General features: G+C 39.7%; 1 protein-coding gene across 1 annotated transcript in view; it reads right to left on the reverse strand.

Annotated features, from left to right (window-relative positions):
• The window catches only part of AK5 (adenylate kinase 5), a 258,512-nt gene that overhangs the window by 124,454 nt on the left and 115,709 nt on the right, over positions 1–18,349 (reverse strand). The window contains exon 7 of the mRNA XM_047083085.1: positions 2,335–2,425. Within this exon, the coding sequence (XP_046939041.1) occupies positions 2,335–2,425 (91 nt within the window). The remainder of the gene's footprint in view (positions 1–2,334; positions 2,426–18,349) is intronic.

Raw genomic sequence — 18,349 nt, forward strand, 5'->3', positions numbered from 1 at the left:
GACAAAACCTGGGGGCTGACAATTCACAGAGCAGTGGCCATAGACATGACCTGTTCAACTGGGTGAGTCAGCAACACTGACAAGCCTCGAGATTTCACCTACAGATTCAGTCTTCTATTCACTCTTGAAAGAGAGAAAGATCCAGCAACAACTGGTCCCTGCCTTAACGGCAACAATAACATGGAGCTTCAGAGGGGCTGCCTCTGTAGGGGAGGCATCATGTGTTTCTAGTTTACCACGGTCCCTCCCAGGATCACTTCATCACCAAGGGCTGTTATATATAGAATAGGCTTATTTTAAAGCTGGAGCAGAACTCAGCTTTCAGACTTTGGAGGAGTGGATGGGAGGTAGAAGGAGTTGAGACTGTGAGCAGACTCCTTCCTCGTTCATAAGTTTGGAGGTATAGAAAGGAAAGATGGAGAGATGAGGTCCCTGGTGACCTCTGCTATGGGGCAGGCACCTGTCCTCAGGCAGTTTACCAACTAGCACGAAAGCCAGCACTGCTGCATCACTGGAGGACGAGGCCACCTTTCAGAAATGCCACGAGAGAGCCACAAAGTGTCAAGTGTTCTAAAGGAAAGGGCAGCTTAGAAGACGTGGAGAAAAAGGAACCCTTGCACTGTTGGTGGGAATGCAAATTGGTGCAGCCACTGTGTAAAACAATGTGGCGGTTCCTCAAAAAATTAAAAACAGAATTACCCTATGATCCAGTAATTCCGCTACTGGGTATTTACCCAAAGAATACTAACTGGAAAAGATTATATGCACCCCTATGTTTTTACAGCATTTTTCCCCATAGTCAAATTATGGAAGCAGCCTCAGTGTCCATCGACAGATGAATGGACAAAGATGTGGTATATACACACAATGGAATATTACTCAGCCACAAAAAGAATGAATCTTGCCATTTGCAACAACATGGATGGATCTAGAGAGTATTATGCTAAGCAAAATAAGTCAGCCAGAAAAAGACAAACATGTGATTTCATTCATATGAGGAATTTAAGAAACAAAACAGATGAAGAAAGAAAAACAAGAGGTGAACCAAGAAACAGACTCTTAACTATAGAGAACAAACTGATGGTTACCAGAGGGGAGGTGGGTGGGGGTATGGGTCAAATAGGTGAAGGGGATTAAGAGTACACTTATCATGATGAGCACTGAGTAATGTATGGAATTGTTGAATCACTATGTGCACACTGAAACCAATATAACCCTGTAGGTTAACTCTACTGGAATTAAAATTTTTTAAATAAAAATAAGGGGCACCTTAAATCAGCTCCTCCACTCCACTGTCTTAACAAATCGGATACCTAGCAGTTAGATATCTGTTGTTAGAGGTCTAAATAAATGTTCTAAATACAATATTGACTTACAAAGCATGGCTGCCATAGCATTTTTCAGAGCAGTAGCACTCTGGTTTATATGATCTTATATGCTGCTCAATATTCAGTCTTTCCAACAATATGCCATCTTACTATAAGTATCACTGGAAAACCAGGCAGGTGAGTTTACATTGTTATCTGTGCTCTGTGGGTCTGCCCAGAAAGATCACTGCCTTGACTTTCTTTGAAGCTACTCTTAGGGGGCTTCAAATCAAATATGGGTAAACATTTTTCATGTTTAGTCTTTTTCTTTACAGCCCAGAAGTTTTTTTGTCCTTATGGCCTGAGAAGAAAGTTCAGGACTGAGACAAAGATTTGAGAGTCATCTGCATAGTACTGATAGTGGAGACCATGAGGGACAATGAGTTGACCAGAATCAGACAGTCAAAGAAAATGAGATAAGGGTCAAGGACAGAACCTTGAGTACTGCTTACATAAGGGTGTGTGATTGCCCTGCACTATTGTCCAAGGTCGAACTTCTAGGGGTGAATGCTTAGGAAGAGAAGGCACAGAGCCAAAATAGGAGCTGTGGGTTGGGAGAGGAGCAGCTATCTGACAGAAGGGGAGGCTTTTCCCAGGGGGCACAGCAGAGACATGTCAGAGTTAAGGAGTCCTGGAGGAGTTGTAACTTTTAATTGTTGCACAAAGAGTGGGCTGGATTCGACTTTTTCAATTATAGTAACACAGGTCGTGTGTTACATTGGGACTGCTTGCTAATTTACATGTGCAATGACTGGAAGGCAAGCATTCACTATAAGGGCCAAATGGATAGTCCTTCTTTTCTATTTTGTTTTAGCCTTTATTTTCAAACCAGAGAGTGTAAAGCTCTGAGAACAGTGTCATCCTTAAAACCTTGCAGCAGATTGTTGAGCTCCAACATTACTACAAAGCTCCAGACAGTTGGCAGGTGATCAGGCCATACTGTTGCCCAAAGGACATGGTGACTTACCTGCTGCAGCTTCTTTGTTTGGAAATAACTTGCTGTCAACTGCCACACTGATGTCATAGAACACCTCATCTTCGTTTCGGTCAGCATCAAACTGGGGGAAACAGGACAGACAAGTTGGGAACAAGAGAATGCATAAATTAGTTCATTCCCAAATATAATGAGCAAGCATCGTATAACTGTATCTCTAATGAAGCAGGTCAACAGGAACTAAAGCCCTTGAGTCTTAAACAGACTCATGGAGGATTTTTCAGTCTAGACCACACATATCAAACAAAGAAGGAGGGAGTCAGCGTGCATTTATTTATTTATTTAAAAAATTTTTAACGTTTATTCACTTTTGAGAGACAGAGACAGACAGAGCATGAGCAGGAGAGGGGCAGAGAGAGAGAGGGAGACACAGAATCCAAAGCAGGCTCCAGGCTCCTAGCTGACAGCACAGAGCCGATGAAGGGCCCGAACCCACAAACCGCAAGATCACCACCTGAGTTGAAGTTGGCCCCTTAACAGACTGAGCCACCCAGGTGTCCCTACAGTCATTTATGATTAAGAAAAATGTGTAGAATTTTCGTAACTTATAAAGTAAGCTTTGGAAGAAAATGATAATTGAAATTTACCTTGTGGCTTCTGGCTCTTAGGGTTTTTGTTTTTCATTTAAGAAACCCATGAGGGGTGCCAGGGTGGCTCAGTTGATTAAGCGTCCAACTTTGGCTCAGGTCATGGTTCGTGAGTTCGAGCCCAGCATCAGGCTCTGTGCTGACAGCTCAGAGCCTGGAGCCTGCTTCAGATTCTGTGTCTCCCTCTCCCTCTGCCCCTCCCCTGCTCTGACTCTGTCTCTCTGTCTCTCTCTCTCAAAAATTAATAAAGATTAAAAAAAATTTTAAACTCATGAAAATACGGAGTTCTAAACAAGAGCGGAGGGGGGGGATTTTCTAATGTACTGTTAAAAAAAAGAAAAAGGAAAGTGCCCCCAAACCAAACTTCAGTTACTATACTAGATACTACAGCTACTACACAAAAGATGTAGTCTGTAGACACCATAGACTTAGATGTAATAAAAATGACAGATTTAAACATTTTACCATTCTTTAAAATTTACAAAAAATGTAAATATTGAAAAAATGCAGTTATATTTATAAGTTCTCTATGTCCCAGTTGTGCAATGGTTTTTAAAAATACACTTTAGTACTGAGTTATAATCAATATATAATAAACTGTACATTCAGATCGGTAAGTTTTGACATCTGTGTCTGCATACCTGTGAAACCATCATAAAAATCAAAATAGTGAATATAACTATGTCTTCCAAAAGTTTCCTTGTGCCTCTTGGGAATGAATCCTTTCCTCCTGCCCCCCTACCTGGTAATCATTGATTATATGTCTAACTATAGATTTTTTGGCATTCTCTAGAATTTTATATAAAAGGATTTATACAGAATGCAATCCTTTTCATCTGGATTCTTTCACTCAGCCCAGTTATTTTGAGATTCATCAATGTTGTATCAATAGTTCATTCCTTTTCATTGCTGAGTAGTATTCTACTGTATGGATACACTGTTCATCTCATCCTGGGTATCTTTCAGCTCATACATTGTAGCTTTCATCTCTAGATGCTTAATTTGAGTCTTAAAAAAAATCTACGTCTCTATTGACGTTTGAAGGTCTCTATTGAAGGTTTGAACATCTAAAATACAATTATAACCGTATAAAAAACATGTTTACTTATTTATTTTAGAGAGAGCAAGGGATTGTGAGTGGGGGAGGGGCAGAGAGAGAGGGACACAGAGAATCCCAAGCAGCCTCTACCCTGTCAGCGCAGAGCCCCATGTAGGGCTCCAACTAATGAACCCTGAGATGATGACCTGAGCCAAGACCGAGAATCAGACACTTGGACTGAGCCACCCAGGTGCCAAAATATAATTATAACTTTTAATGTCCTTTGCTGGTTCTAACATCTGGTGTCAGTTCTGAGTTAGTTCTGATTGATTTTTTTCCCACCATTATGAGGCATTTTTCTTGTTTTTTTGCATGCTTGGTAATTTTTATTGGACGCCAGGCATCATCATTTTGACTGTGTTGGGTGCTAGATATTTTTGTATTCCTATAAATATTCTTGAGCTTTGTTCTGGAATGCAGTTTAGTTACTTGGAAACAACTTGATTCTTTCAGATCTTGGTTTTAAGATTTATTGGGCTAGCCAAATATTTGCTAGAACTGATACACAAATTCAGTAAAGTTGCAGGATACAAAATGAATGTATAGAAATCTGTTGCATTTCTATACACCAATAATCAAGCAGCAGAAATAGAAACAAACCAAGGAATAATCCCACTTACAACTGCACCAAAAAGCACAAGATACCTAGGAATAAACCTAATCAAAGAGGTAAAAGACCTGCACTCTGAAAACTATAAAAACACTGATGAAAGAAACTGAAGATGACCCAAAGAAAGGGAAAAACATTCTACACTCATGGATTAAAAGAACAAATATTATTAAAATGTCCAGATTGCCCAAAGCAATCTGAACATTTAATGTAATCCCTATCAAAATGCCACCAGCATTTTTCAGAGTTAGAATAATCCTAAACTTCACATGGAACCACAAAAGACCCTAAATAGCCAAAGCAGTCTTGAAAAAGAAAAGCAAAGCTAGAGGCATCACAGTTCCAGACTATAAGTTATATTACAACACTGATGCAGCGATGAAGACAGTATGACACTGGCACAAAAACAGACACATGGATCAATAGGACAGAACAGAAAACCCAGAAATGGCTTGATAGCTATATGGGCAATAAATCTTCAACAAAACAGGAAAGAATATCTAATGGAAAAAAGTCTTTTCAACAAATGGTGTTGGGAAAACTGGTCAGCACATGCAAAAGAATGAAACCAGATTACTTTCTTATACCATACACAAAAATAAATTCAAAATGGATGAAAGACATAAATGTGAAACAGTAAACTATCAAAATCTGAGAGCAGAAAACAGGGAGTAACCTCTTTGACACTGGCCATAGCAATTCCTTACAAAGTATGCCTTCTGAGACAAGGGAAACAAAAGCAAAAATAAACTTTAGGACTTCATCAAAATAAAAAGCTTCTGCATAGCAAAGGAAACAATAAAACTAAGAGGCAACCTACTGAATGGGAGACAATATTTGCAAATGACATATCTGATAAAGGGTCAGTATCCAAAATCTATAAAAAAACTTACCAAACTCAACACCCAAAAAGCAAATAATCCAGTGATGAAATGGGCAGAAGACATGAATAGACATTTTTCCAAAGAAGACATCCAGATAGCCAACCAACACATGAAAAGATGCTCAACATCACTCATCATCAGGGAAATACAAATCAAAACCATGATGAGATACCACCTCACACCTGTCAGAATGGCTACAATTAACAACACAGAAAACAGCAGGTGTTGGCAAGGATGTGGAGAAAGGGGAACCCTCTTACACTGTTGGTGGGAATACAAACTGGTACAGCCATTCTAAAACACAGTTTGGAAGTTCCTCAAAAAGTTAAAAATAGAACTACCCTGTGACCCAGCAATTGCACTATTAGATATTTATCCAAAGATATTTATCCAAATATACTGATTCAAAGGGACAAATGCATCCTGATGTTTATAGCAGCATTATCAACAATAGCCAAATTGTGGAAAGGGCCCAAATGTCCACTGACTGATGAATAAAGAAATTATATATAAATTATATATATATAATATTATAATATAATATATAATATATATTATATTATAATATTATATATATATATATATATATATATATATAAAACTCAGCCATCAAAAAGAATGAAATTTTGCCATTTGCAATGACGTAGATAGAGCTAGAGAATCTTAAGCTAAGTGAAGTAAGTCGGTCAGAGAAAGACAAATATTTACTATTTCACTCATACGTGGAATTTAAGAAACAAAACAAATGAACACAGGGGGGAAAAAAGAGAGGCAAACCAAGAAACAGGCTCTTAACTATAGAGAATAAACTGATGGTTACCAGAGGGGAGGTGGGTGGGGGATGGGTTAAATAGGTGATGGGTATTAAGGAGGGCACTTGTGATGAACATCTGGTGATGAATGTAAGTGATGAATCACTAAATTCTACACCTGAAACTAGTGTTGCACTATATTTTAACTGGCTGGGATTTAAATAAAAACTTGAAAAAAAGAAAGACTTGTTGGGTTGGACCAGAGCAGTGTTTAGTGTACAATTATTCCCGACAGTGGAGGCAAGACTCTTCAAAGTACTCTACCCATTGCCTTGTGAATTAAGAGGTTTTCCAGAATGGCTGGTAGAAAAAGGCGCTATTCCAAGCCTGCTGTAGCACCAGCTAATCCTTTTGGGTGGTTTTGTCTCTCAGCTTCAGGTAGTTTCCTCAAATGCATACACTGCACAGTACTCTGCTGAATACTGGAGGGGAACCCTTATCATATCTCTAGAGTTCTCTTTCGGTGTAGCTCATATGTCTGGTACTCTGTCCTCTGACCTTGGTCTCTTAGACTCTCAACTCTGTTCAACCCATTTGGTCCACCATTCTCCACAAGGCTTCCTTCTTCCTGCTGAGTAGCCCGGAAACTTCCAACAGTAAGAGCAATCCTAGGGCTTTCCGTGTTTGTTTCCTTTCTCTCAAAGAATCACCTTATGGCTTGTTGTAAGGTATCTTGAGAATTGTTTTTTAAGATTTTTAAATTTTTCTTTGTTTGTTTGTTTCAAGTGGGAGGGAAAATCCAGTCTCTTTTATTTTATCTGGGCCAGAGGTCTCAGCTCTTTAGCTTTTTAATCTTAATTAGTATCTTGAAGTATTTAAGAAGAAACTAAGCGATTTATTCCTTTATATTCTCCTACTGAAGTGTTTCATCATTTTTAGCAAGGGAAATTTTAAAAGCCTGAATTAGAAAGTTATTTTTCTTACTTCTCCTTACAGTTAAAGCACCTCTGAATGGTGCTTCAAAGTGCTTTCTGTATGTCACATCAGCCCATGGGAAAGGTGAGGCAGATAGTTTTCTTTCTATTTTACAGGTGAGGAAATATCTACTCAGAGATATTATGACTTTCTCAAGTCAAACAGCCAATAAGCTGAGCTAGGATTTGCACTTCGGATGACTGACACTTTCCGCCCTACAGATACCATCGTGGTAAGACAGATGCACCCCTGCTCGAATGAGTGTTACCACAGCCCTTTTATCTAAAAGCAAGATAAGAAAAGCAGCTGGTGGTTAGGGCAGATATGAGGAGACCATGAAGGCACATTTAGTGCCATCTTGATGCACTGCTCCTCATACCCATATGTATTATGGTTTTTTATTTTCAAAATATTTGTTAGCTATCATCAGTAAGGAGGAACATGTACTAAAGAAGGATTTTATTTTTTCTTAGGCTTTTGAGAAATGGATGGCAGTGTTGTGATTTTATAAATAAAAGAGCATAAATTTGTGTTTTAGCATGGGATTCCTAGAAAACAGAGCCTAAAGCAAAACATAGGTTAACACCTTACCAGAGGTTTTGTGCTCTGTGTGTGTGTGTGTGTGTGTGTGTGTGTGTGTGTGTGTGTAACCTCAGGACAGTAAGTGTGAGGAAAAAAGAAAAACAAGGCAAACAGGAAAGGAAAACAAATGTAAGGTAGTACATTCCTGGACTGGCCCCAGCTTCACAAGAAAACAGAGCTGCTAGGTTGGTCTCTAGAAAGACTAAATGGACCATCTACATTTCAGAACAAGTCTGATGGGGGGGGGGGAGACTTGTCCTTTCAATTTCCTGTATTTCACTGGTCCAAGTTTTACCTCTGAGGAGTTAAGTACCCTCTAATTCTTGGGTGTGCTGTCTAGCCCCTGGGGCAGCCACTGAGAAGCGGAGCGGCAGAGCATCTGAATCTAGAAGTGCTGAAAGAAGCCAGAGCCTCTGTAGGTCTGGTCTGGTTGGGTCTGAGTGCTGTCTCTGTAGAGACTCCCACCATGGTGGGTTTGATGAAGCCCTGCCTTCCACCCTGAAGAGGATGGCTGGTTGTCAGCAGTGCTGGAGATACAGGGCAGTGCTGGCCAGGGCTCTCCATTCAATAAGCAACCAAGGCCTGGTGCACAAGTGAGTCTGGGAGGCTTAAAATTGGGCTCAGACAGCTTAAAACTCTGCTAGAGCTGGATTTGAAGTTCTGCTTTCCCCTGTAGCAGCCGTCTGACTTTGAGCAACTTATTTCCCCCCTGTTCTTAGCACCTACACAACAGGATTGCTGTGAGGACTAAGGAGATGGTATATATTTAACACATCGGCACACAGCCTGCAGTTCGTTTTTGTCTCTCTCTCTGACTTCCTAGGTCTGAGGGAGTATATCTTACAGTTATTTGATCACTTCTATATTTTGGACACACATACACACTTTTTTTTTTTAACTTGGGGATTGTGGAATAATGAATACAAGAGACTTTGAGACTTTCCAGGAGATATCTATTCTCTGACTGATTTGAACAAAGCTATGTTTAGTTCTAGCACAGGCTAATGTACCTGATTGTCTCAGCCCAGAGGCAGATTGCAAAAGGTAAAACACTATCCATAAAAACCTTCAACAAATATTTGCTGAGTAACTACTACATGCTGGGTAGACTCCAACTAACTACTGCTAAATGTTTGGATGATGAACATGGAACTATGAAGAAGGACGAGGACACCCACATAACCAACTCAACTCTGGATTTTGCAGATGCTGCTGAAGCTCATTTACTTCTGCATCAGGACCACAGAATTGAACTTAGGCTGCTTTATTTTCTGGGACATCCCACTTGTACAACTCCAGGGCTAGCATGGGATTCTTCCCTCCATTCTTTTAGCAGATATTGTGGCATACAGACCTTGGAGAGCATTGTGATGGGGTACTATCAGAACAATTGACACTTAATTGGCTAAGGCTCTTGCAAAGTGGTAATGCTCAGTGTTTAGAGAGGTTGTATGTATGGTTAGAGGCAAACTGGCTTTGAAATCATCATTTTATTTATTGCACATTTATTTGTTTTTGCACAAACTATATACATTAATGGATTTCAACCAGGAGAGATTTTGTCCACCCATCTCTCCCCCACTCCCAACAAATGTTGGGAGACGTTTTTGGTGGTCACAACTGGCAGGGGGACACGACTGTCCAGGGATGCTGCAAAATATCCTATAATGCATAGGACAGCCCCTTCATGACAAAGATTATCCAGTCTGAATGTCAATAGTGCCAAAGCTGAGAAACCCTAATCTTATCAGGTTTTGAGTTTCTAAATAGTGTTTTGAAACTCAGGTAGTGATGATTTTTCTTTCTTTCTTTTTTCTTTTTAAGGAAAAAGGTTTTGAGCTGCAAGAACCTAGGATGTTTACTTTAAAATGCAAAGCAGGGGCGCCTGGGTGGCGCAGTCGGTTAAGCGTCCGACTTCAGCCAGGTCACGATCTCACGGTCCGTGAGTTCGAGCCCCGCGTCAGGCTCTGGGCTGATGGCTCAGAGCCTGGAGCCTGTTTCCGATTCTGTGCTCCCTCTCTCTCTGCCCCTCCCCCGTTCATGCTCTGTCTCTCTCTGTCCCCCAAAAAATAAATAAACGTTGAAAAAAAAAATGCAAAGCAGAGCAGAAGTGACAATGCTGCAGGGGTAGCCTAGGTGGAGGGTGATGGAATGAAAGTTTATCTACATCTCACAGGTGAGAACCGAGCTTCATGGGGCAGATGGAATCGTGTGCCACTAGAGCAGATGCTGTCTGACGTTGCTCCCAGCTCTGAAATTCTGTGATTGGATGGGCAACTTTATCTTTCTTGGTGACTGTCGTTTGTCTAGCAATCTTAACAAAACTCTCTTATTCTGAGGGAATGGACTCGCAGAGGACATGGGCTTGCATAATCTGTTTAAGGTCATTTAATTTAAGAGGGCTGGGGAGGTCAACTGGAAGTTTCAAAATAAGATGCTTACCAAATTCCCGAGTTGACTCACAAACACATGTTTTAACTTGAATAATAAATGTGGGAACAGCTTTCAAAATCATACAAAACATACCTGCATAAGGGAAAGAAATTACAGGAGGGGGAGTAGAAGCACTGCCATGTGAGGAGAAAGGGGCAGTGACGGTTTGCATTTTTAAGGGCAAAAATGAGTTTATGGTTTTGTTTTCTTTTGGCGCTGATTTGCAGGCTGCAACAGGCTGTCCAAATCTTCTCCATGGAGACAGGGCTTTCTGCATTCTTCGCTCTGCTAGGTAGGAATGTTAGGTTTACAAAATATCTCTAAATGGACTCGAAGGGAGAATACTAGTTCAATTTCTCTTTCCAGATTCCACCTTTCCTTAAGTCTAGGTCTGCCTCTCACTTTTTCTCTGCTTAAATTTGAGAAGGAAACAAACTGGTTCTGTTATTAGTATTGTCTTAGTTTTATACATCCCTTAAGTATCATTCTCCGAGCATCAAACTCATTGCCTGAATTATTTACTTCTCCCTTGTTTCATGCAAAGGATTTCAATTAAGCATGCTCTCCACCAATGGCTTTCATCGTCTGCTGCTGGAGATACCCCAACATGCAGATAATTGGACTTCAAATTTTCTCTTTAATATGTTTAGAGACTTCCCTCTAAATGACCGATTGGTTGGCATCCTCTTCACAGTGATTTTGTTTTTCTCCAACAAAAATTGGATATTGCATTAAAATAGTAATAATGTAAAGATCTGTGGTAACTGGAGTGAAATGTGTAGTTATCTGCGATGGAGTAATGGCAGTTGGTAATCATCTGCAGAATTGTGTTTCTGAAGCTTCATAATTAATTACAAAATCTGAAAGGAAAGCACCAACATGGATTTGGTGGGGGGTGGGCAGGGATAATATTCTGAGTAAGCTGAATCAATCCCGTTTTGATGAGCGGGGTTCTTGAACCAGGGTGTGTAGAACATATTTCTTAACAGAATGAAATAAGGGGAAAACGTGAGAAGATATACCTAAAAACAGACATGATTGGTATGCGAAGAGATGAGTACAGAACACTGGAAAGCCGTGGATATCTGAGTAAGGCTCTTCTCAGCTTTTTGTATGGAATCTGTATTTCACTGGATATTCAGATTATAGACAGCATCTGGAAAATTTGGTCGGGAGTAAGTCAACACAATAAAGTGGCTCCAGAAAAAATTACTGCAATATTTATGAAGTGTTTTAAGAAAAAGTTTTTTCCTGAACTCAAAACCTTAATGTAATAATGACTGACTTATCTTGTTCTAGAGACTTAGAAAAGGAGACTGCGAATTTTGATTATTGTTATTACATTAGCTCAGAGGTCATTTTTCAGAACCTGCATCCGCATCAACAGCCAATCAACAAAGTACCAGGTACAGTTACCATTTTTTTAGCATCTACTATGTGCCATTCACCGTTAGGGCTTTCTTTATATGATTGTATCATTAAGTCCCTACAATATTATTATAAAAGGGGTATCGTTATCACCAGATTCAAAACCTGGGTCTTGGAGAGAGTAAATAACTTGTCCAAGGTCACGCAGGTGGTAGAGCCAGGATCTGAATCCACATCTGGTCTATCAAACTGTGAGCGCCATCACCTGCCAAGGCTGTGAGGATCAGCTCTTAGCTCCATGGACAGACTTCATCTTAGCTGGGCACTTGTAAAACAAATCAGGGCTTTCAGAAGGACTCTTGGGGCAGGCCTCTAAGAATCTGTAGAAGCCAAGCCATGCTAGGTCCAGATGCAATACACTCAAACATTCTTGATCTTATTCCCTAGTCCCTATTTTCAGGCCACAGTTGGTAGTCTTACTTCTCTGAGCGATGGGTGTATGCTACTAGGTGGCTGTAGCTGTTGGCAGAAGGGCCTCCCTCTCTGCAGGCTGGCCAGCAGCCCTGGAAGGAGTAAGGACAGGCAAAGTTGACTATAAGAGACAGAAGACTGCCTAGCTCCTCACAGAGCTCTCCTGGGTTAGCTTCAAGTTACCAATTTCAGAGGGAAACTGGCTACTGCTTCATAGTCCTCTTTGTCTACTGTTGACTTCAGTTATACCCTCCATAGCAGCTTTCTTTTTTTTTATAAATTTTTTTTACATGTATTTCTTTTTGAGAGACAGAGAGAGACAGAGCACAAGTGGGGAGGGGCAGAGAGAGAAGGAGACACAGAATCCAGAGCAGGCTCCAGGCTCTGAGCTGTCAGCATAAACCCTGACGTGGGCTTGAACTCAGGAACCGTGAGATCATGACCTGAGCCAAAGTCGGACGCTTAACTGCCAGAGCCATGCAGGCACCCCTCCATAGTAGCCTTCAAAAATGTCTTTCTGCAAACTACCCTGCCTCTCAGTATGAGGAGAGGACTTACGTCATCTATCATCCGTGTCCCTTTTCATCCCAACTCAATCCTTTCTCAGCAACCAAAGAAAGAGTATGCCTATCCTCTTTCTGAGAGCCTCTTTGGGGTTGGAGAGAGGAGTTCTGCTATGGGTCCATGTCTGGCCTGCTGCTTTCTGGAGAGGCTGCTCTACTTCTGCTCCACAGCTCCACAGACTGGTACCCAGGGCCTGGCCTGGCTCAGTCCCTCCTCCCTATGCTCCAGCCAGGGCTGCAGCTCTGCCTCTGACTGACAGGCAGCTTTCCAGAAGCCTTGCTTTGGCCATCTCATAGGGAATGGTGGACAAGGCCATGCCACCCATGAGAGGGGAAAGGCTAGGTCTTCAGTCATAAAGGAGGTTGATGATGAGAGAGGAGGCCCAAGAATAAAAAATCCAAGTTGGTGGTGGGAACTGGGTCTGGAACAATTTTTGAAGTGAATGGTTTGTGGCTATAGTAGCTGATTATTAAATTTTGTAGGCTCAGGTAGAACTCAGAGCAGACTGACCAATGTTCAGATCATGAATGGATAGCAAATGGCCAAGATCCTGCTCATTAATCTCTGTGGGCACTATGATGCGATGCTTTTGAAACTGCTGAAAAAAAAAAAGTTAAGTTGCTACATGTGGCATCTAAAAAAAAAGCCAAACTCATAGAAACAGAGGGTAGAATGATGGTTGCCAGTAGCTGAGGCACAAGGGAAATGGGGAGATGTGGGTCGAAGGGTACAAACTTCCAGTTAGAAGATGAATACATTATGGGGATCTAATATTCAGCACAATGACATAGTTAACAATATTATATATTTGAAAGTTGCTAAGAGAGTAGATCTTAAACTTTCTCACTACACACACACAAACACACACTGTAATTATGTGAAGTGACAGATGTGTTAACTAAACCTTATTGTGGGAATCATTTCACAACACATACGGGTATCAAACCATCACACTGTATATTGGAAACTTGCACAATGTTATAGGTGCTATAACTCAAGCTAGAAAAAAAAGTAAAATAAAATGAACTTGCTGCAGAAAGCACATAAAAGATATACTCAATGAATGGAGGTAGCTGACATAAACCCCTATTTAGTACATGTGAAAAGGATTTAATATTTTATTAAGGTGCACCTTGGTGGCTCAGTCATTTAAGCATCTAACTTCAGCTCAGGTCATGATTTAATGGTTTGTGAGTTTGAGGTCCATGATGGGCTCTGTGCTGACAGCTCAGAGCCTGGAGCCTATTTCGGATTCTGTGTCTCCCTCTCTCTCTGCCCCTCCCCTGCTCACACTCTGTCTCTCTCAAAAATAAAGAAACATTACAAAAATTTTAAAAATAAATTTAAAAAAGGTGATACTACTAAATGATACATTAACTAAGAGACAGTTCTGTAGCCCAGCAAATAGACTGATATAATGGATTTTGTCAAATAAGCCAAATTTTAGAATATGTCTTAGAACTAATATGGATTCTATCCAATCTCTTATACTGCATACATGATGTCATTCAATTCAATAAAGATTTATTGAGTACCTGCTTTGTGCCAGGTATGTACTGGGCACTGAAGATGCATGGAGGAAAGAATAGATCATGTTAGCTTTTCTGTAATTATTAAGGCACCAATAAAGACTAAAATACTTTGAAAGAACTCAGTAAAAAAGATTAAAAGAAGAAAATGGAGAACAGACAAGATATACCCATTATAGACGAGAATCACATTGTGCAGTTCCTATTTTTTCTCCATTGCACCTCACGAGGCTCTGAGCCCCACAGATAGACAACAAATACTTGCCAAACTGAATTAACCAGAAAACTCGATTAATTAAAATACTCTTTTCCCTTCCTGTTTTCCCCTTCTTTCTCTCTCTCCCAGCATTCCAGTAATTTGAGGTTTTATACAACTACAAGGTGGTGGGATAAAGATTTAAACCTCTGCCAAGAAAGCTTCCAAACTAAAGAAGCTAGTTAAGAGTCTCAGAAGTCAAATTTCAGCCTCATGTGACATTTGGTACCTTTTCTAATTACAGGCTCCATTCTCTCCAGTGCTCAAGTGTCTCCTGCTGCAGAGCCCTAAGTGGCACCCTGGAAGCCTGAAAAAACCGCTGTGCTGCCTAAGCACCAGATGTGCGACTAGAGGCTAATTTAGGCCCTGGGAAGATCAGGCTCTTTCTAATTCCTTTTATTTATTTATTTTTCTTTCTTTTCTTTCCTTTCTCTGTAGTTGAGATGTTTCCTTCTTCTGCTTTTATTACAGTAAAACCCTGGATTGTGAGTTAACTTGTTCTGTGAGTGTTCCACAAGACAAGCAAACATTTCTAATAAACTTTAACTTGATAAAGGAGCCATGTCTTGCAATATGAATAGTATGTGATGCCAAGTGTCACATCATCACAACTGAGCCAGTGGTTCTTCTCTCTCTCTCTCTCTCTCTCTGTGGGATACGCCCTCTCAGACCATGGTGTAAAAATCAATCAGTGATTTTTCAGAACATTGGAAGGTACCCACAACTGGCACTAGTGTATTTTTGTCACCTCAAAGCATGTACGGACAGTCCTTTGCTTTTCCATACAAGAGTAAGCTTAGAAATGCTATGCTTCATTCTAGATCAGATTGCCTGCAGATACAGACCCTTTCCTCTGTTGCCTTGTTGCCAATTACATTAAATACAGAATATTATAAGACTTAATTAATACTGTACTGTAGTCAACATCCATGAGTGATAGTGAAAGTCACCCTACACAATAATCCTCCTCTCTCTTGTCTCTCTTAGACCAGCCACAAAGGTTTTCAAAGTAAGTGCAGGTTAATTTGTTTATTTTTCTTTATGTTTTGTATGTTCTTTTATATTACAGTACTGTAACCTTTTTATATGTATATTTTTGGGTTGTGGAATGAATCATCTGAATTTCCATTATTTTTTATGGGGGAATTTGCTTTGATATACAAGTGTTTTGGATTATAAGCATATTTCCAGAACAAATTATGCTTGCAAACCAATGTTTTACTGTATTTTCAAAATTTAAGTATTTGCACATACAGTGCAATACTGGTTTCAGGGGCAGAATTCAGTGATTCATCACTTACATACAACAGCCAGTGCTCATCACAAGTGCCCTCCTTAATACCATCACCCATATAGCCCATCTCCAACCCACCTCCTTCTGTCAGCCCATAGTTTGTTCTCTATTATTAAGAGCCTCTTGCATTTTGTTTCCCTTTCTTTTCCCCCACCCTTCCTATATGTTCATCTGTTTTGTTTCTTAATTTCCACATATGAGTGAAATCATATGGTATTTGTCTTTCTCTGACTTATTTCACTTAGCATAGTACATTCTGGCTCCATTAATGTTGCAAGTGGCAAGACTGCATTCTTTTTGATGGCCGAGTAATATTTTATGTGTGTGTGTGTGTGTATACATAGTGTGTGTATATATATATATATATATATATATGATATACAATATCATATGTATAATACATATATCACAGCTTCTTTATTGATTCATAATTTGATGGACATTTGGGTTCTCTTCATCATTTGGCTATTGTTGATAATGTTGCTATAACCATTGGGGTGCATGTACCCCTTTGAATCTGCATTTTTGTATACTTTGGGTAAATATCTATTATTTACAAATTGCTGGATCATATAGGGTAGTTCTATTTTTAGTTTTTTGAGGAACATCAAATACTGTTCTCTAGTATGGTTGCACCAGTTTGCATTCCCACCAACAGTGAAAGAGTGTTCCCCTTTCTCTGTATCCTCGCCAACACCTGTTGCTTCTTGTGTTGTTAATTGTACATTCTGACAGGTGTGAAGTGGTGTCTCATCATGGTTTTGATTTGTATTTCTCTTATGATGAGTGATGTTGAGAATCTTTTCATGTGTCTGCTAGCCACATGGATGTCTTCTTTGGAAAAGTATCTATTCACTATTTGCAGACGACATAATACTCTATGTAGAAAACCCGAAAGACCCCTCCAAAAAATTGCTAGAACTAATACATGAATTCAGCACAGTCACAGGTTATAAAATCAATGTGTAGAAATCTGTTGCATTTCTATGCACCAATAATGAAGCAGCAGAAAAAGAAATCAAGGAATTGATCCCATTTGCAATTGCACCAAAAACCAGTAAGATATCTAGGAATAAACCTACCTAAAGAGATAAAAGATTTGTATTCTGAAAACTATATAACACTTATGAAAGATATTGAAGAAGACACAAGGAATGGAAAAGCATTCCATCCTCATGGATTGGAAGAACACTGTTAAAATGTCTATGCGACTCAAGCAATCTACGCACTTAATGCAATCCCTATCAAAATACCACCAGCCTTTTTCACAGAGCTAGAACAAACAATCCTAACATTTGTATGGAACCACAGAAGACCCTGAATAGCCAAAGCAATCCTGAAAAAAACAAAACTGGAGACATCACAATTTCGGATTTCAAGCTATATTACAAAGCTGTAGTTATCAAGGTAATATGGTACTGGCACAAAAACAGACACACTAGTGGAACAGAATAGAAAACCCAAAAATGGACCCACAACTGTGTGGTCAACTCATCTTTGACAAAGCAGTAAAGAATATGGAAAAAACGACAGTCTCTTCAACAAATGGTTCTGGGAAAACTGGATGGTGACATGCAGAAGAATGAAACTGGACCATTTTTTTTTAAATACACAAAAATGAATTCAAAATGGATTAAAGGCCTAAATGTGAGACAGGAAACAATCAAAATCCTACAGGAAAACACAGGCAGCAACCTCTTCGACCTCAGACTAGACACGTCACAGAAGGCAAGGGAAACAAAAGCAACAAGAACTACTGGGACTTCATCAAGATAAAAAGCTTCTGCACGGTGAAGGAAACAATCAATAAAACTAAAAGGCAGCATACAAAATGGAAGATATTTGCAAATGATAAAGGGTTAGTATCCAAAATCTATAAAGAACTTATCAAACTTATCAAACTCAACATCCAAAAAACCAATAACACAGTTAAGAAATGGGCAGAAGACATCATTCTTATATTTTTAAAACTTTCTTTCCAGCAGTGTTGACTTTAACTACCAGAGCCAAATATGATCAGTTCATAACTGTGTGGAGACTCAGGAGGAGGTCAAATGGAATCAAAGAGGTCAGCTTAGAAAATGAAAAACGGAGGGAAATGAATCTTACAATATGAGGATAGGACATTACAATGAAACATACCACTTACAAGTAGGAAAGAAGTTAAAATTTTCAATCTAATTCTTTTTGTAGTTCTGTCTTTCTGTTTACAAACTTCTTTGGGACTGCACTTAACATTTACAGAAACATTTTATGGGAATAGTCAATGATCATTGTGGATCATAAAATAGCTGCTAGAAGAATCATGCTAATGTTTCTCCTTGTTGGAGACATGAACATGAAATAAGTATGATTTGGGGGAAATAATTACATTCAGTCAAATATGCCAGAGTCACTGCCCTCATGGAATTCAAGGTCTGCATTGAGTATATGATATGTAAATCATTAATGACAGTTACTTATGGGAAGGGGTGTAATGAGGGTGCACATTGGGTGCCCTGGAAATGGAGCTGGGCAAGTGGGCAGTGTGGGGTTGAGAAAGCTGACCCATGAGTCAAGTTCTGAACAAGTGAGACTAAGAAAA

The sequence above is a fragment of the Lynx rufus genome, unplaced genomic scaffold, assembly GCF_022079265.1.
Source record: "Lynx rufus isolate CCGP_SWC_20201006 ecotype Redwood Valley unplaced genomic scaffold, mLynRuf1.p SCAF_2, whole genome shotgun sequence".
In the NCBI taxonomy this organism is placed as follows: domain Eukaryota; kingdom Metazoa; phylum Chordata; class Mammalia; order Carnivora; family Felidae; genus Lynx; species Lynx rufus.